Genomic DNA, 20,254 nt, shown 5'->3' with positions numbered 1-20,254 from the left:
AAAATGGAAGAATATTTCACAGCTGGTAACACAAGCATGTGATGATATGTTAAAAAAAAAGTATTTCACCTATATCTAAAATGCATTCTCCAGCTTCACAGGCTTGGAAAAAAACCCAAGCCTATCACAATGATATTTTAGTGGTTCTTTTAAAACTCCAAAATCCACGAATAAGGAATATAAATTTATATTAACTAGGCACTACAGAAACAAAATTATAATAAAAATTAAGATTCATGAAAGCGCTCCTTTCCATAGTTCCGTTTTCCATCGTTTTAATTACCCACATCAACCATAGTCCAAAAATATTACATGGAAAATTCCAGAATAGTTTATTTGTTTTACATTCTGCACAGTTCTGAGTAATGTGATAAAATCACATGCATCTCAGTCCTGTGGCCCAGGAATGTGAATCATTCCACTGTCCAGCTATGTAAGCTGTGCCAGCTACCTGCTTATTAGGCACTTAGTAGCCTTCTCAGTTAGCAGATCCACTGTGCAGACACAGCAATGCTAGTATTTAAGTAGCTCTTATTATTTCTAGTAATGGGACTACACCTACAAGAGTAGGGGTACTGGAAACTTGGATATTATAGACAAGCCATGGATTGTTTCATGTAAGTATTAGAAGATATTTTGAGAAAGAAAAAAACATACCATTCACATAACTTTTATTATAGTCTATTAGTATAAATGTTGTATAATTGTTGGAGACCACTACGAAGCAGGTCTGCGCAGGATTTAAATTTTACTAATTGGCTTTCTATGTTTATCTGTGAGTCTGTCCTAGGCCTAGGCCCCTTGCCTGGCAACGGGAACTGATTCATAGTAAGCGCACCTCTATGAATCATTGGTCCTGGCTGAGGCCTGTAGTGGTCTGTGAGGCCAGAGATACCTCAAAGGGCAAGATAAGGCCACAGCTGTGGACACTCTGGCTCCATCCCAATTAACTAGGTAGAGACTGCAGCTGCAAAGATTACCCTACAGTCTTACTTCTACCATGTCTTCATGATAAGACAGTGCTACTAATTGGCTTGATTCATGACTTGGATATGTCCTTGAAGTGACTCCCAAGGTCCTGCTCATTGCCTGCTCTTTCCTCAGTTTCTCTGCCCTGTGTCCTTGGTCCTAACATAAGTTGACTGACCCAGAGAATCCTTTGTCTTTACCCTCAAAGCCTCGAGCTTAATTAAAGGGTTTTGACCCTCCTGGAGCTCTAAAAATCATACAATTTGTCTCTTTTTATTTAACCTCCACCATACATTTGTTTGGAAGATCGGGGATCTAGGACAGAACCCGATATATAATTACTATTATTCCTTTACTGTGCTTAATTCATAAATTATAAGTTTTCCTAGGTATACAGAAAAGAACATTATATACAGGTCTTGGAACCATTCATGGTTTCAGGCACCAATGGAATGGTGACTCCTATGATTAAGAACAAATAATATAAATAATCAAACATTTGAAAAGGTATTGAAATTCACTGAAGGAGCCACCATGGTAGCATATGTCTGTAATCCCAGAACTCAGGAGGCTAACGCAAGAGAACTGTCTCAAGTTTAAGGCCAGCCTGCTGGATTACATAGTCATTTCAAGGCCAGCCTAAACTGCATAACAAGACTCCGTCTCAAACAACTCAATAAATAATTCACTGGAGAAAATTCTTTTATACATACGTGAATTTAAATATGAGAATAATAAGTATACAAAACAGCCTCTAAAATATCTTTACATTGTACCACATACTCCTATTTTCTTCCTCATAAACAAGTACATTAAGTCCATAAAACACGTGCATTCGGGCTGGGGATTTAGCTCAGCAGCATAAGCGCCTGCCTTGCAAGCAGGCAGTCGTGAGTTTGATCCCTGGTACTGATAAAAACGAAAAAGACAAAAAAAAAAAAAAAAAAAAAAAAACACGTGCATTCAAATATGCTGTATAAAAATATATCTAATGTTCCACAGGGTGAGGTGATAAATGCCTCTAATGCCTGCACTCAAAAGACTGAAGCAAGACGACTATGAGTCAAAAGCCAGTCTTGGGCTACCAACTGAATTCAAAGCCAGTCTGCACTAAACAGTGAGACCTTGCCTCCAAAATTATTTTTAAAAGACTGAATTTTCAAATATTTATATCATATAGTAAAGGTTTCTAATGATAGAAACTTACCCAGATACTCTATGAGCAAACTCAATAATATCATCTTTAGTTCGTGGGCCTCTGTAATTATATGCCAAATCCCCCTTTAATCTTGAAAAGGAAAAAAAAGAGAATTATTTTGTGCTTTAGTATTTGATATTCTATAATGCCATAAATTTACAGTACATAAAACAGAAAACACAGAGCAGTTTCAGAAGTAGTATACCCATGTAAGATATAGGCAATTGGCTTCACAGGATCAGCAAGTCACAATATATAGAAAAAAGCTGTTTTCTATTAGAATTACAGAAAAAACTATGTTGCATTTGATAGCTACATTGCATCTATACTTTTAAAAAGCGAATAATCTATAGCGCTTCAAAACAATATTATAATTACTCAACAGATGCTCTAATATCCAGCATAACAAATTGATAAAAATAACTCTTCTGAAAGCCTAGACAATTCTCTTGCCAATGACAATCTTGCCCTGCCAATGAGGTATGTGTTTAATTAACCAATATTACAAAAATGAAAAATCAGGAAGCATAACAAAATAACTTTTGTTAAAGAGAAAGGTAAAAAAGAATTTTCATAAAACAATCAGAGGAAGTAGAGGAAGGTAGGGTCTAACACAAAATCAAAAAAACAATAAATTTAAATTACTCAAATTTTGAAATTCAAGAATTTAAAATATTAAAAATTACTTTTATCATACAAACTATGTTCAAAGCAATTTCTCAACTCCATATATTACCAAAATAAGGATAATGATCATCATGAGGAAATTCAGTAAGTTTACAATGATTAAAAAAATCCTTTAGAATCATTTTACTAGTTCTTCTGATTTGCATATACTCTGTAAGACTTACTCGACAACTACAGATTAGATTAACATCCATTAATTGTAGTTCTCTTATCTCTAATGGAGCAAATTGTACAAAAGTTAAAGTCTGTTAGGAGACAGAATTTGACAATGACAAAGCAGAACACATACTCGAGCTTAAATAAGATTAAGAGAGCTATCATAATCCATGACTATAGTTTTGTCCTGCACAATGCAAGCCACAGTAGACTCAAAACACATTACTGAATTAACCATCAACAATATATCTACTTAAAATGTAGTAAAGTACAAAGGTATAATCCTCTCGTTGGATGACATACATCACCTAAAAAAAAAAAAAAATGGCTGAACTCAATTATCTGACACTCAAAAAAAAAAGAGAGGTAAGAAATAAAATGTAAATGTAAGCAGAATGAACTATAAAAATACACATACAAACATATGGCTCTCAACTTACAGCTTAATTGTTGGGTAACCTCGAACTCCAAACTCTGAAGCAATGCCTTGACAAGAAAAAGAATAAATAATTCTAAATTTTTTTTTAAAAAATGAGAAACTAGGTAACAAATGAGCCTTTCATTAAAAATTTATACAAACCCATGTAGAAATGTTGTTTTTAAGTTTTAAAAAAACCTAAACAGAAAAAAAAACCCACGTATTTTCATAAAAAATAATAATACAAATAAGGGGCTACAAAAAATACTAGGAAAAAAATAAGTGTCAACAGAATAGTTAAAAATTTACTGTGAATTAATTTTAAAAGATACTTTGGTAGGGGGAAAAAATACCAGTACATAAAGTACTTCTCATTTGACTTCATTTCCAGGACAATTATTTCTTCCCTGACCTCATCCATCTCTGCAAAAAAGTCAAGTCTTATCTTTTTCTTTATTGCTTCCTGAACATTTGAGAACTATAGTATATTTTAATGGTAGAAACATAAACGGTATTTACACAATTACTTAAATACTACAGGCAATGTATGATCAAAAAGCAACTATGTACACTTTACAAATTTCTGCACTTTAAAATAGTTGCAATTATCTCACATATTATTCTGCAATTCTCACATTCATTAAAATGAGAAATATTTGCTACAAAATTGTTTTCAGGTGATAAAAGTAGCATATAAAAAATGTCAATAGGGAAATAATTTATCACATCAATACTATAGAACTTTATAGACTCAAGGCAACCAGGGCAGGAAAGAAAAATATAAATATTTTCAGTTAACAAACATGATACAGTATAAAACATTTATAAAAGTATACTAGTGAAATGTATGGTATATTTACTCACATAATTTCTCCCTCTCCAATTTTCTTCACTTCCAAGATGTTTACATATAGCATCTTGGGGCAAGGAAACTACTCCTAATCTTGGGTTGTGGCAAACAATTACCTCAGTAACTTTATTAATTTTTAGCATCTTGCCACTGGTTAACAATTCACAAGAATGACACTGTATATATGTGAAAAATAATCTCCAAAATCTGTCCATCTTGCTTTCTCAATTTTCTACCTTAGACATATGGAGAGAGGTTACTAGAAGGGTCTGCACAGTGACCAACACCAATTTTCATTCAAGACACCATAACAGCAAGGATACTAAAAGTTCAATTTGTGAAAATCTAGCTCCTGCTTCTATATATGCATGTGAATCTATAGCAATTACACAATTCGCTTGTGTTTTAATTTGCAACTTAATTCTGTCATGTATGTTCTAAATATGATTGTGGCTGTCTAGATTGTATTCTTCAAAACAAAACTTCAGAAATGCTTTTGGGGAAATTATGTGAGTAAACTCATTTTAATCCCACATGTCACCACCAAATTACACAGGCAAGTAAATACAGGCCCTAATTATCTTCAGTTGAAATCCACTAAAGACTGCTTAACCAAAAAGAATAATAAAATTGAGAGGGCAAGCTGGGTGTGGTGACATATGCCTGTAATCTCAGCACTTGGGAGGTTGAGGCAGGAGGATTTTTGCAAGTAGAAGACCACCCTGGGCTACAAAGTAAGCTTAAGGCCAGCCTGAACTGCATAGTAAAATCTTTTCTCAAACACACACACACACACACACACACACACACAGGAGGGCCATTATATTCTACTAGTAATGCCTCTGATGGAACTGAAATTATTTTACAATTCACATACAAATGAAAAAAAAAAACAATGGAAAATATAGTGGTGGCATTTCACAGTGTGCTGTGGATTGCTCTGGAGTGAACTCCGTTTGCAGATCTATAATATTATCTACTGAAAGTCTTCTCTGAACACTTGAATTTAACTGATACTTCCAACAAAAAAAAAAAAAATTACAAGGAGACTTAAAAATGTCATCAGCCTTATCTTTCCTTATAGGGGAATGATGGTATAATAAAAAGTGCAGGCAGGCTGAGTTATAGGTGTAAGAGCATAAAGACCCACACTAGGGTTCTAACTTCTTACTTTATTTACTATCTATGCAAATGAGATGAGCTTTTTCATGTTTCTGATTCTGCTTCCCCTTCTGAGGATCTCTCTCACATTGCAAAGCTATGGGTGAAATTTTTAAATGAGAAAATGTGTAGAAAAGAGTCTGGCATAAAAAAGATCCTTAAATGCTCCTTTATAAGGGACATACAGTAGTTTTTTTTTTTTTTTTTTCCTATTCTTAATCAGTTAATTATGTGCTGATACATTAATGGACAGGGATGGTTAACACTACAGTACAAACACCACTGTGTGTAAGACCATCTTATAAATGGCTTTAATATCACTCAACTGTAACTCAAACAGTTTCGTGTGGAGGAAAAACTGTTGCAAATTCAATCATATAAAATTCACATTAAAAATAAAACTCAGCAAGAATTGGTAAACTATGTGAGAGAAATTAAGAATTTAGTAGCAAGACTGAAATTAAAAGTCTAAGATTTTTATAATTTACTTTTCATATTATAAGATGATTTATATAAAAGACTGAGATCAATTTCTTCACAAGTAGGAGAATTTGTTTATGAGTAACTCCAAGTTTTGTAATTGTAAATGCTCATAAATTCATGTTAAACAAGAAGCTCCCTACTTCATTTGTTTTCTCTTGAAACAACCTGATGGTAGAAACAGGTGAGGAAATGAACTATGGTGATACTGGATTGTAGGCCTAATTCTGTCTCTAACTCCTGTGTGTGAAATTAGTCATCTCACTTTTATTTACTTTCTGTTGCTTTATCTATAAGTTGGAAAAGGAAAAAGATCTAATCTCTGAAGCCTGTAAAGCTGTAAAGTACTGTTATTTGTTGACTATCACTTTATGGCCAACATGAAAAGAGGAGAAAATAAAGCAGTGGTTGTCAGTCAAATGGAAGTATTTTTGGTTCACACAATGTGCATATGGGGTGCATATGTGTGAAGAAGAGGTATCTAGACAGTAGGTCCCAGAGAGGCTGCTAAAAAGCTTTCAATGCACAGAAAAATACCTCTCGTTCTTCCCCAGAAAGACTCCAGAACTATCTGGCTCAAAATTTCAATAATATAAGATTGAGAAACCCTCAAGTACAGTCACTGATCAGAAATAGCTTACGATTTAGAAAGTAAAACTAGTTTGTAAATATAATCAAAAACAAGAAGTCAAAATAAGAACATTATCTGCTGAATCCCACTGCAAACTTATGCACCGAAGACGTAAAATATCTGTGCCACAAAACAATACTGCATTTAGGTTGGGTCGTAAATAAATCACAGCAGTTCCACAACAGAAATCAGCATATCATTACAGATCACTGTATTAGAATTTTTTTGAATAAGAAACATGTTAAATACTCATTTATGAAGGGAAAAAGAGACTAAAATACACATTTGAATTAAGCATGGTGTTTATGCAACTTTTTAATGTTATTAAATTACAGTACAATTAGTTAAAACTGCATCAAAAGTTTTGGTAACATAGAGAATAAATCTCAACTACATGACTGGCAAATAGGCTGCATCAAAGAATCTTAAGGCACTTTCTCTACACTTGATCATTTTGAATAATACTTTCTCACTCCAAACAAAAATTTTACAAAACTACCTAGCCATAAGAATAATATTCTACCTTGTGGGTTCTCCACTCAAGTATGTAACAAAGTCATCTGTCACGTTAAAAAATCTCATGACCCATCTGAAAGATTTTCATTTGGCAACGACAATGTAAGCTTTTAGACTCTGAACAGACAGCATTCAAGTAATCCTAACAGAGGTGGTCAAGCTATAAACTACAAAACAAGAAGCAGAAGCAACCTACAGGGAGGGAAGTAGTATCTACGAAACAGCCAAGTTCTAGTACTCTATAATTAAGATATAGAAAATTGAGATAGTTTGAGGAAAAAATTCAATTTACCTGTTTAACTATAAATTTTAGTAAAATGGCTATATTTGAGCTGATTCAAAATATTTAAAAAATACTGAGCATTGTAAGAATCTATTTTTAATCTCTAGACAATGACTTTGGACACTTATCAGCTTTTTTTAAATACTAGGAAAAATACTATTTTCTTCCCCAACTCAGGGGATAATGCATCTATCACAAACAAAAAAAAAAGAAAAATAATTATGTTTTTTGGCTAGTATTTGTCTCTCTGATAACAATGCAAGTTCCATGGGGGCAGGAATTTCTGTCTTATTGTGCTCACTGATGTGTTGTTAATGCCTGGTACAGCCTTGTCTAAGGTACACTCATTTAACGAGTATCTGCTATTTGAATGTTGACCATACTTGGATTATTCAAACAATCACAAGATTTACAGGAACCTATCACTATGCAGACTGACCACAAGATGACAAGGACAAAGGTGTGGAAATGCAATAGTCTCTATCCAAGGAAGACATTAGGTAAAGTGCAAACACTTACAATGCCTGTCAGATGATGGTCCAGTACATCAGTTCCCCCTCCCCAAATTTATATGGTGTGTGTGCACTGATGCATTTATACTTGTTTCCTAAATAAGAGCTGCCATAAAAATTTTTCTGTTGAATTATTATAACAAACACAATGCCAAATGCATAGGAAATAAAATCTGTAAGTCATTATAGGTAAAAGTCAAATCTCTAAAAAGGTTTGATAAAGTTCCTTCATAAAATAAAATGTTACTAAAAATTAAAAATAAAAATCTAAAAATATTGTTTTTTAGCCATAGTGTTTAAAACACTGGTCTAAGCTACTTGGAAAAACTTTTTTTTTTTTTTTTTTTTTTTGCTGTGCTGTAGATGGAACCGAGGATTTTACACAAGCTATGCAAACACTCTACAACTCAGCTATATCACCAGCCCTTATACTGCCTTTTATTCTTCTGATCACAGTGACACTTACATATCAGCATATGGAAAAATTCAATAATAAATTTGACTTAATGTAATTATCACAGAAGCATCACATGAACAGTTTACCATTAAGACTTTTCCTAATTTATAGGCATGTATTTTCTCAATGACTACTTTCTTCATATTCCTTCTTTCCTCTACACAATACTACTCCACTCTGAATAATTAAAGTGATTATAATAACTTGTCATTTGTAGGATGTTGTTGTACTCATTGGTTTATGAACCATTTCCCATTATTAGGCAGTAAGCATCTTCTATCAACCAAGATTTCTTTGGATATTTCTTTAATCCCTAGAGATCAGTATATAATGTCACTAATAGTAGTTAGTAAACACATATTAATTTAGTGAATAAATGAATACATACATAATATGGATGTCTAATCAACATATGTTTAGACACAGAAATTACTTTCATGAACCAGTGAAAGTAACAATGTCTTTAGCATTATTAAGGTTTATGTCCAGAAATGTCAATTTATGCGTTTTATTCTTTCTCTGTAACACTGCCATTCATCTTTTCTTCTTTCAACATTTCAAAAATTAATTTATCATGCAGTAATTCCAGCTCAAATAACCAGTCCGCACTCTACTTTTCTAATTCCCAAACATCAACAAACCAAGACTACCAATTCAAACTAGTTGATAATTTGAAAATGAGCACTGACTTTCTTCTACGTAACAACGGTAGTACAGTTCAGCAGTTACTCTAAAAACTTTATGGTAGTGGTGAATCTGTGGCATGCATGCCACACTGAGCTGCTTGAACCATTGAAAGCTCTAAAAGATTCGCCATCACTGCTTTATGGTAGTGTCCCACTGTCCTTGTGTGCAATACAGTGCCAATCTATCTCAACAATGACTTCAGCCTTAAAAAATACTTACAGTACTTTCTCACTTGCTTCATTGCTTTCACATGAAGCTGAACTCTGGCACTCTAGGCCAGGACACATACAAAGTGTCGTATCTTATGTGAATACCAAGACACATTTTATTAAATCATTTGCCTTCTCAAAAATATGTACTATTTCCGATAAAATGCAAAACACTTTGCTGAACTTAGAAGGCTCTTAACAATCTGGTATCTGCTTTTACTTTATACATGTGTAAGAGACTGTGCTAGGGGACTTGCATCTAAAATATTAATATAATCCTCATTACATTAAAGATTATCAGTTTCACTTACCATCATGGAAACTACAATGAACAGAAGTACTTTCCCAAATCCAAAAGAGTAGGACATAAAAGACTTGAAATTAAAAAAAAAAAAAAAAAATCTATCTTGCTCCAAAGTACAATCCAGAATATAAAGCTGACTTCCTAAGAAGAAATACACATTTATACACTCCTTTATTAAGAGAAAAGGGAATCTAATTGAACATATGTGCCACATCATTCCAAAAAACCAATAAAAGCAGCATTATAGATATTTACCAATATGGAAACCAAAGCTTACGGGTCTTCAGAACCCGAGTGCCACATGTCAAGAGCAGCAGCAGTACAAAGAGTCACAGTACAAAGCTATGCTCTTTCCAAATTTCCACAATGCCTTATTCTTCACTAAACAATTCTTCCTTTTCTAAATGATTTAAGGTGGTTCACAACCCTGTTCTGTAATATATTATGTTTTGGGGGAAATAAAGTTTTAAATAACAAATTAGTAAATTTTGACAGTGGAGCAGGGAAACAGCCTGAAAAACAGTAAACAAGTGTGGCTACTACAAATATTCACGGCAGACAAATTTGGCCTATGGACTACAGTTTGTCCATCTCGATCACATTACATTCTCATTACATTACATACTCATTAAGCTTATTCTCAACTCTGAATTTTGTTCTAATATTCTTTCATACCTTCCTGATCCTCACTTCTATTTATTCTAACTAAACTCACTTTTCAAGTTCGTATTTACGCTTCTATCATGTCATTTTACTTGGACAACAACTTTTCATTAGTTTGACTTGCATACACCACCAATTATCAACAGCTTAACAGTCAACTTTTAATAGGTGTTTCAAGTAAACTGATCATCAAAGAGGGCTCAAGTAGGAAAAAATGACGGTGTATATGTTATATTAGGCCTACAATTAGCACATACTATATATTTAGCACCCAATGGCTAATTTACTTATTTATATACAGTCTTAAACTATTAAGATTATTTTACACAGAAAAATAAAAAAAAATTTCTTCCTCCTTCCATGAATACTGCTGCATATAATTCAAAATTTCCATTGTGAGAATAATAAAATAATAAAGTAAAGGCTTACTGGAATAGGAAGTAGCATCCATCTTTCCAACTTTCACTGGAGAACCAATGCTTTTCATTTCAAGACCAACTTCATTCCAGACTGGCTCCAGTTTTTTACAATGGCCACACCATGGGGCATAAAACTATCCAAAAGAAAAAGACACAAATAAACAAAACCACTGATGTCTTCATGTTATTATGAACATTAATCTTAATATTTAAAAACTCTTTTGACTAAGTACCCTGCTAATAACCTATTACAGACAAAAACTTTAAAAATTGTTTCAATTGGTTGTATAACCCAAGATAAAATAAACATAAATTACAGAAGTTAACATCTAGCATATACTTCAAAACTTAACACTATTTTAAATGATTACAAACTTAAAACTTATAAAATTTATAATCAAAGTGCCTCTGCTTCCAAGTGACTATATAGTCACCAAATAGACGTACACCACTCTAAATGCATCCTCTTAGACATTAACGATGAATATGTATTCCTAATACAAAAATTCCAGTTCAACAAATGACTTGGCTGACATTTACTATGTCCACTGATAAGATAGATATTAGGATGACTTTTTGGCACAGGCGCAAGTCAGGCTGATTAAGGTAAAACTGTATTCCTTCGTACTGAAAGTTATCTAAATAATGTGGGTGATACTCAGGTTCCCCACTAATGTGCTGTAACAAACTGCTTATTATAGTTTAATGAAATAAGACTTTTCAACTTGATGCTTTGGGAATGTTCAAATGTATACCAAAGGAGGAAAAATTAAATAGTGAGAACTTATACTCTACTGGCTACATTTACTAATCATCGACTGTGCCATTCTTGTCTCATTTATTTTATTTTATTTTTTGCTACTCTACCTTTTTTTTGGTCTTTTTCCTTTTTCCTTTTTTATTGGTACTGGGGATCGAACTCACAACTGCCTGCTTGCAAGGCAGGTGCTTGTGCCGCTGAGCTAAATCCCCAGCCCCGCTACTCTACTTTTTGATGAAGCATATGAAAGGAAACTCCAAATATCATACAGTTTATGTGCATTCCAAAACTGAAAGTGAGGACAGGGTAAGGAAAATTTAATTTTATTCACTATATGATGAAAGAATGATCATGACCACTAATGATCCTAATATAATCAACCTCTTGCAAATATGAAAAAACAAGAGAATTCTACAACAAACTCACACCATAATATATCCCTACACCATAATTCACAAATTTATCTCATTAAAAGGGTTACAGTTTCCTTTCTTAACGTCCCCACCATCAAATTTCATCAAAAATTTCCTGTCAAACACTTAAAGGTTATTCCTTTCAATATACAACTCAGTAATACCTGACAAAACACAATAGATAAATAACTAATTATATTGTCTACTTTGTGTGGAAAAGAATAAAAAATACTTAAATACTTAATATATAAAACTTACATACTCACATCTACAAGCCAAATGTCATCTTTTCGATTGTCTTTAAACCTAAAAACAAGAAAATCAAATCTCTGATTTTACGTTCGTGTCCACTTTCAAAATGTGTAGTATAGGTACAGATAATAAACTGATTAAAAAACAGGGCCATGGAAGCAATTCTTTCAACAAATTTTCACATAAAATTTTACTCAGTGACCTATAAATTTTATCCTACCCTTCAATGTATCTTAAGAAAAATCCAACTCCTACATTTAACAAGTATGGTATGCTGCTGGCAACGCTCCCCAGCATAGGAGCCTTTCTGGTGAGCATTCACTTAACAAAATCATTATTAAGAACAAAACTACTTCCTCCTTCTCATAAGTTAGCGCACTCTAAAACAGGAGGCCTGAAGTGACACACCTCACAGGTCACCACTAAATTCAGAAAGTTACTAGGTTTTTAAGAATGACTTTCTTCAGAATCAGAAAGTTTCTGTTAACAATTTGCAAGCCAATTCAAGTCCCACTATCATGACTGGGTCACTTTCAAAACAGCACTTGATCAGCCTAGAGACTGTAACATACAATCAGATGTCCATGTGGTCAGTTAGGGCAAGCTAAACTACAAGTCACACTTAAGCCCTTACTGATTTACTGTGACACTGCAACAAAAGACAAAAAAGGCACCAGCTCTTCAGTGGTCCAGTTTTCCCCCATGAAAAAGTACCAGCCAGATTAGGTGGATGGAATGTAGATGAGAAAACTCAACTCACTGCTGAGGCATGCTGAACAAAAAGGCTTCTCTGGCTTTGAGTGCCCAGAGCTAAGAACCTCAACAAGATTTTTGTAAAAGTGTCTGGGAGATGCTTCAGGTAAGTCCTCTAATCAGCTTTCATTTAAATAAGAGGCAACTAAGCTAAGAGTACATAAACATTAGCTTGGGAGGCCAGAGTCCTTGACTACAAGTCCCTTCAGAGACTACAATGTACTCACATCCCGGTGGAAAAGGGTTCTCGCAGACGCCCTACTGGAGAAAACACCTTTACTGCCCAGAATATGACACAGAATCTTGGTCTGGAGCTAGACTCCTCAGCTACCATACACAAGGCCTTGTGATTAATGCTGTGATGCAATGAAGATCAATACTCAATTCTAGTACCCACTCTGAATGATTAAGGTAAAACAAACAACAAATACAAGATAAAATGATAAAGTATGGAAAAGTGTGCCAAGTTTTTGAGCCTGCAACTATCAGTAAAACTCTTTGGAGCATGTCCTCATTTTCTCTCTCTCACCTAGAACAGTGATGGTGAACTTATGGCATGAGTACTACCGTGTTTTTCTTTTAACAAAAATTGTTCATGCGTGTGTGTGCGTTTTTTTAAACTAAAACATCAGTATTCAGGTTTAACTGCACTGTTGGAACTTTGTGACAAATAAGTGTGTTTTGGCTTGCAGTTTGGCACTGGATCTCTGAAAGGTTTGCTATGCCCTAGAACAACTCCTGAAACAAAATTAGCATTATAGAAGTACTGGCCATTATAGTCTGTATATTATTAAAAGATTAGACTCTCATGTAAATATTTAGACAGTATATGAATTGGACAAAATTAAAATATTTCAAATACATGAATACTCACGATTCATCTAAATCTTCTACAAATCCTTTACATAAAGCTACATCAAGTAAAAGAACTGGAAAAAAAAAGAAACCAAAAAAATAAATAAATAAATCGTGACTTGTAATTTCAATCTTACTATTACCTATAAAATGCTTTGATTTTTTTACAATTTACCAAAAACACTTTCTATTCCAGAATGTAACACAAAAACATAAGCAGTTCATTCATTTTATAAATGTTTCTTCGATGAGCCATCATACTGCAACTGCCATGTGTTATGCGGGCGACTACATCTAATAAACAGCTCCTTTTTGTACACATCTTCACTCAAGCTTTCTCTACATTATTTTACTGCTTTGAAACAGAAATAAATCCTTTCTCTACAGGGTTCTTTTTTTCCCCCCTGTAGCAGGATTTATCTCTTCAGTAAAAATTCCAAAGGCCATGCACAATAGTATTCCATTTTCTTTCTCAAATAGAAGAAAGAGAGAAAGTTGAGATTCACCCTCCAACACGTTCCAGAGCAGTACCTGACAGCGCGTTCTCAGTGGTGGCTGGGTGACGCGCGAGCCCACAATGAGCAGCGGGGCCCGCAGGGGGACAGGGGGGACGAGAGAGGCTCACCCCCCGGGCAGACCTTGACAGGACCTGTCCGTCAACACCCCCCGCGCAGCCCCGGCGGTGGAAATCCTCCAGACCTGACAGGACTCGGCAGCCAAGGCAAGTCCCGACCGCCGCGTCCGGCCCCAGGCTTCCGGCCTCCCTCCCAGGGAAGCCCCCGAAGGAGCCCGCTCAACCAGGGGTCTGGGGTGGGCGGCGCGACCCCGCCAGCCTGAGGAAGCCGCCGAGGCCGCCGCGACCCCGCCGCGCTCCCATCCCGCGGGCGCGCGGACAGCGGCTCTGCGACTACTGACCTGTAACGCAGAGCGCGACCGCCCGGCTCCACGGGCCAGCCTCGCTCGCCATGAAGAGCTGCATTAGCAGAACGGTCCACTGGAGAGAAAGAAACAGCGGCACTCCCAGCCCGCCGGAAAGGGAAGCCGGCTCGAGCTGCGCGGAAGGGAAGCTCGCCGCTGAGGCCGGGGGCGGGGCAGGCCGGCTCCTAACCCCTCCGAGGATGCTGCCGGCCTCCCTCGCTCTGAGCATGCGCTGCGAACGAAGCATGACGCATGCGCAAGATTTCGGCGCATGCGCAGTGTTACCTGCCTGAAATTTGCCTCCATGGTTTCCTCAGGAGCGTGGGAACCTCCGGCGTAGGGTGTGATTCCTGGGAGGGCAGAGCGGTGTGCTTAAATTACTTTCTGGGAAGTTAGCATAAAATTAACTGTTAAACTTAGTGCTGTAGGTGGGGTAAGCTTAACCTCGAAGTTGAATTTTGTTAGCGCTTTTTATTGCTTGCACATCTGATTGCCGTGAGCACGCGTGCGCGTTTGTGGGGTGAAACTCCTGGACAGTTGTGCGGTAGCAGTGGAAGGATGTGGATTGCTGCCCAGCTGTGCGACATGCCTGGATTTCCAAGATGTGTGTGAACTCCTCTTTGAAACTATTTGCAAAATGGGGACTTTTACTGGCAGTTGTTAATGCATTTTTGCCAAGTCCTGCTTTAAAAATTGTTTCTCTTGAATAGTGAAAAACTGAAGTTGAGGTTAAAGGCTTTATTTTTCCCATCTATCTCTTGATTAGGGAAGTAAAGAAAAAAGGTACTGTAAAATATTTATATTGCCATCTTTTTCTGTATGCGGCAATGATTTATAAAAGCAATACATTTTTATGTGATAGTTCCTGTTTAGTTTCTGCATCTGATTTAAATGAATTTTTGTTTTCGTTTTTTGAGGGAGACTAATACTGTTTCAGTCTCTTGGGTGCTGAGATTGCACATGTGCACCACAAGGCCCTGATTAGATGAAATTTTTGTAGAACATAAGATACCAGACTATTAAATCAGTTTTTGAAAACGTATTAGGAAGAAAAACAGGATTTTTATCAGTCGATTTACTCTAGGTTCTAAGAAAAATCTCATTGAACAGTGGTGTTCCAAGTGACTAAAAGATTGTAATTACGAGTGGTTTGAGACCAAGTTCTAGCTTTGACTCCTTTTATGCAAGCAACATGGTATGCAGGGTAGGCCTTTGCAGATTTAAAGTTTTAAAAACAAGTAATGGACAAACTAGAACTATAAAGGTGATGGGAATATTCTATCAATAGACTATTTTATGAAGTAGACTTAATAGCACTGAAGGACGCTACTTCATTCTTCCTACTCATCAAAACTCTGTCTCCCACAACCTATACAAAAAGTTAATTGGCGTTGCACTTTGCTTTACAGCTTAAATTTAGCAAATGGAGAGCAACAATCACTTTGCTGAGACTTGTATTTTCCAGTACTGTAGCCATTAGCCACATGTGACTAAACAAAGATCTAGACAAAGACTTCTGTTGAAGTTTTAGAATCTAATGAAATATAAATGTAAAGCTGGATTTTAAAAGACACTGGAAAATGTAGACTATCTCAATATTAGTAGACTATTGAATAATTTTGGAATATTGAGTTAATAAAAGATACTAAACTTTTCTCACCTGGCTTTCATTTTTCTGTGTAGCTACTAAAGATTTTACATATGTGCCTAACATTGTATTTTTATTGTACAACACTGACCTAGACAATCTGAAGACAATTAAAATAATGCATTAATGTGATAATCCAAAACAAAAAAAAATGAATTGTTGAAGCTTTTTGTACAGAAAACAGACTGATTATCACATACTAGGCAAATTTGTATTAGGCAAATACAATATTGTAGTGGTTACGATTCACTGTCTCAACCTGATTGACTTGGAAACCATTGAGGAGATAGCACACTTCTGAGTGTGTCTGGGTGGATCATGCAGGCTTGACCTTTGGGTCCATATCCGGTCCTTTACCCCTGCCACTCTGGTGCTGTTACTTTGCTCTGCTTCCTGGCTGCCAGGAATCAAGTAGCATTCCCTTCCTACAGCTTTCCACCATTGTTATGGCTAATATACTGTGTCAAATTGAGAAGTTTAGAAATTTAACTAACAGACTTAGCAGGGAGGCAGGGTTCTTACTTAGTATCCACGTCCTGTGCAAGAGGATGGCACAGAGATTTTGTGAAGGCTAACCTGGCTTGGAGGGGATGGGGTGAACTGTGTACAATATAAGGGAACAGAAGCAGCTCTTTCTCCTCTTGCTCTGGCTGCTGCCTTAAGTGTTGCCTCAGTGCCGTGCCACCCTGCCTTGGAGCAAGCTGATTATGGACTGAAACTACCACAAACAGCTAACTAAACATTTCCTTCTTTCATTTTGGGTGTCAGATGATTTTGTCCCAGCAATAAGAGAAAGGTAAAAGTAACCAAGACAACCATGAGGTCTCCCAAATATGTGAGTAAAATTTAGCTATTCATCCTTTAAATTGTGAGTGTTGAATATTGTGTCTCAGCAATAGGAAAACACAGAAAATTGGTACAAGTAGTTAGTTTGCTGGGATTACTTTTTTTTTTTTTTTGTTACAAGGATCAAACTCATAGTCATGAGTACATGCTTACAAGGCAGTACTTACGCCTGTGAGCTAAATCCCCAGCCCTTTACTGTAACTACTAACATTGTGATTCAGGAGCCAGTGGAACTGGTTTATAGGAAGAGTTTGGAAAAGCTTGCAGATGCAGGCAGGACAAACTGGAATCCTAAAAGTACAAACTGATAGGTGATTCTTAGAAGACCGGGAAGCTGAAAGGAATGCATGTAGCAAAGGCCATACTCAGGATTCAGTTGGTATCAAGGACTCTACATTAGAGGTTTGGCTGAGCCCATGTGTAATGCTGACAGAAAATTTGTCTGCATTTTGCTCGTGTCCAATAACTTTGCAAAACACTGAGATTAGGTGGGGCATGGACTGTTTGTTCTGGGGAAGGAAATTTCAAGGTAGCCTAATATTACGACTGTGGTGTGGGTATTAAAACAACAATGAGATTCTCACGCTCCAAAGAGTGGCTTTTATAAAGAAATCAACCAATAACAAATGCTGAAAGGGCTGTGGAGGAAAAAGGAACCCATCTCCATTGTTGTTGGTAGTGCAGAATGTTGCAATCACTGTGGAAATCAATGTGGAGATTTCTCAGATATGCAGGATTAGCGGCCCCATTTCAGCAGCTATTCCTCTTCTGGGTATTCTCCCAGAAGAATGAAAAACATCCTATCACAGTGTTATATGTGCACCCATGTGTATAGCAGCAGAATTTGTGATAGCAAAATCTTGGAAGCAGCCTGAATGCCTGTCAACCAAGAAGTGGTTAAAAACATGGTCTTTTTATACAATGGACTATTACTCAGCTATAAAGAAGGGTGAACTGAAAACTTACTAAGTAAAGGGTGCCACTCAAGTCTAGACTCACAAGTGAAATCTGACTCAATGAGTAATCACTGTCTCCCTAGTATTAGAAGCTGAAAGAAAAATAAAATATTATAAATTCATATTCATTCTGGAAATAATGTTATGTTTGCCTTCCAAAGTTTTTCTTACTTTTCAAAATTGGCTTAATAATTTCAACTCTTCTGGATTTTCATATCAATTTAATAAAAGCCTGCCAATTTAAAAAAAACTGGAAGTTTTATCAGTATTAGATTATTAGATGAATTTCTTAGAAAAAATTTGTCTTCAAGTGTTTCACCTTAAAATGCATTTCTTAAAATCTTCAATTTTCTGTAATGCTTTATGGTTTTTTGTATATAGGTCCTATAAATTTTGTAGTGAGATTATTCACTAGTTTATATTTTAATACTCTTGTAAATGATGTGTTTTGATTTGTCACAATGACGTGGAAGTACAGTTACTTTTCCATAAACATTTAAAATTAATGTCTATATATACCCTCCAAAAGTTCCTGTGTTGAGACGTAACCACTAACAATAATGTGGAGAGATTGACTTTTGGATGATTGAATTATGGTAGTGAAGCTCTCAGGAATGGGTTTAGTGACCTTATAAAAAAAGGCTGAAAGCAACATCCTATTCCCTTTTATATTCTACCTCTGTCATGTGAAGCTTCAGGAAGAAAGTGACATCTTGGAAGTAGAGAGCAAGAGAACAAGATACAGAATCTCCTGGTGTTTAAATATGGAACTTTTCAATCTCTAGAACTGTGAAAACTAAGTATCATTTATAATTTACTCGGTCTATAGTATTTTGTTATAGCATGAAAAACAGAGTAAGGCACACATCTTTAATAAAAGACATGTATAAGGATGTCTGTAGACAAACTTTTTGTAATTGTGAATATCCAAATAATTAAACTTTCTAATAGAATGGATAATTGTGGGATACATTATAGCAATGAAAGCAATTATCTATTGCTTAAAGAACTTACATGAACCCTCCTGATAGTAAATGTTATGCAAAATAAGGCTAAATCTCAGGAAAGTTATTCACTTATTATTTTATTGACATAATCTCAAAATACAGTAAAAATAAGCAATATTTTTCAAAGTTAGTAGAACAGGTAAATGTCTTAGTTCTTAATCTGGATGCTACTTACAAAGAAGTATTGCCTTTGTGAAGTATACTGAACTTTTAGAATCTGTACTTTTCCATATGTAGGCTATTGGAAGAACATTTAAAACTTAGAATAAAGCTGTATACATGTTGATTTTTTAATGAAAATGTATTTTGCAGTGTTACAGTGCTACTCAAATTTTTGTATCTCACTCTATAAATATAGAAGTTAAAGAAATAATATTATGAAAGTGTGTATGAAAGTCTGAAGTCAAAATCCTAATACATAATGAAAATAACTTAAGAATGAAAAAGACTTCATTGTAAAGCCATAAACACTGAGTCAGAAGTTTGAAATTTCCCATATATCATTACGCTTAATGTCTAAAATATGCCACCTATCTTTAAAAAAATTTTAAAAACAGTTTACTGATTTTTCAGAGGAGTAAACCTTGAAGAGATTTATGGTTGGAACTGACCCGCATAGTTATGAAGACCAAGATGTTTGCAGTCTGCAAAGTGGACACTCAGGAAAGCTGATGGTGTAATTCAGTCTGAGCCCAATACCTGAGAATTGAGTGTCAGTCTGAGTTTGAACACCCCAAAACCAGGTGCAGGCAGAATGGTGAGAGAAAATGAATTCTGAGCTCAAGCAGAGAGTTCACTCTCCTGCCACTTTTTGTTCTATTCAAGATGAATGTGGAAGATTTCCACCCACATTGGACAAAGCCATCTGCTTTACTCAATTCCTAAATCAAATGCTATATTTTTCCAGAAAAATCTACACAGATATACCCAAAAATAATTTATAAAGTATCTGGTAAACCTTTAACTCTGGTAATCTGGTAATGCTTTAACCAAGGAGAGGCATATAATTAACCATCATACTATTTTTAAAAACTTCATGAAAAGGAAAAAAAATTAGAGATATTCATCAGTTCAATTCAGTGAGGCTAGTATAAATTTGGTACTAAAACCAAAGTAGACATGTATAAGGAAATTATACAGAACAGTTTTACTCATGAACAAAAGTAGAAAATGTTCTCAATAAAATACCAAACCAGATCCAAAAAGATGATGCATCATGACCAGCTTTTTCCCAAGAAATACAAGC

The 20,254-nt window shown here is 35.4% G+C and overlaps 1 protein-coding gene across 3 annotated transcripts in view; it reads right to left on the bottom strand.

The window, feature by feature from the left end:
- Tmx3 (thioredoxin related transmembrane protein 3) overlaps positions 1-14,813 on the bottom strand; it is a 42,154-nt gene extending 27,341 nt beyond the window's left edge. The window contains exons 1-6 of one of the 3 annotated variants that reach the window (XM_003466510.5): positions 14,549-14,813; positions 13,653-13,707; positions 12,040-12,079; positions 10,611-10,734; positions 3,451-3,496; positions 2,177-2,257 (exon numbers count right to left, since the gene is read on the bottom strand). In XM_003466510.5, coding sequence (XP_003466558.3) covers positions 2,177-2,257; positions 3,451-3,496; positions 10,611-10,734; positions 12,040-12,079; positions 13,653-13,707; positions 14,549-14,798 — 596 coding nt within the window. In that variant the 5' untranslated portion in view covers positions 14,799-14,813. Of the gene's footprint in view, positions 1-2,176; positions 2,258-3,450; positions 3,497-10,610; positions 10,735-12,031; positions 12,080-13,652; positions 13,714-14,548 lie in introns of those variants that run through there. The other 2 variants (XM_063231493.1, XM_063231494.1) reach the window with 2 other exon arrangements.
- Between the last annotated feature and the right edge of the window lie 5,441 nt (positions 14,814-20,254).

Source organism: Cavia porcellus, unplaced genomic scaffold (assembly GCF_034190915.1).
Source record: "Cavia porcellus strain 051 isolate PalLab524CR breed Dunkin Hartley unplaced genomic scaffold, mCavPor4.1 scaffold_20, whole genome shotgun sequence".
NCBI classification, from domain to species: domain Eukaryota; kingdom Metazoa; phylum Chordata; class Mammalia; order Rodentia; family Caviidae; genus Cavia; species Cavia porcellus.
The sequence above is the reverse complement of the archived record's forward strand: the minus strand, read 5'-3'. Positions and strand labels throughout refer to the sequence as shown.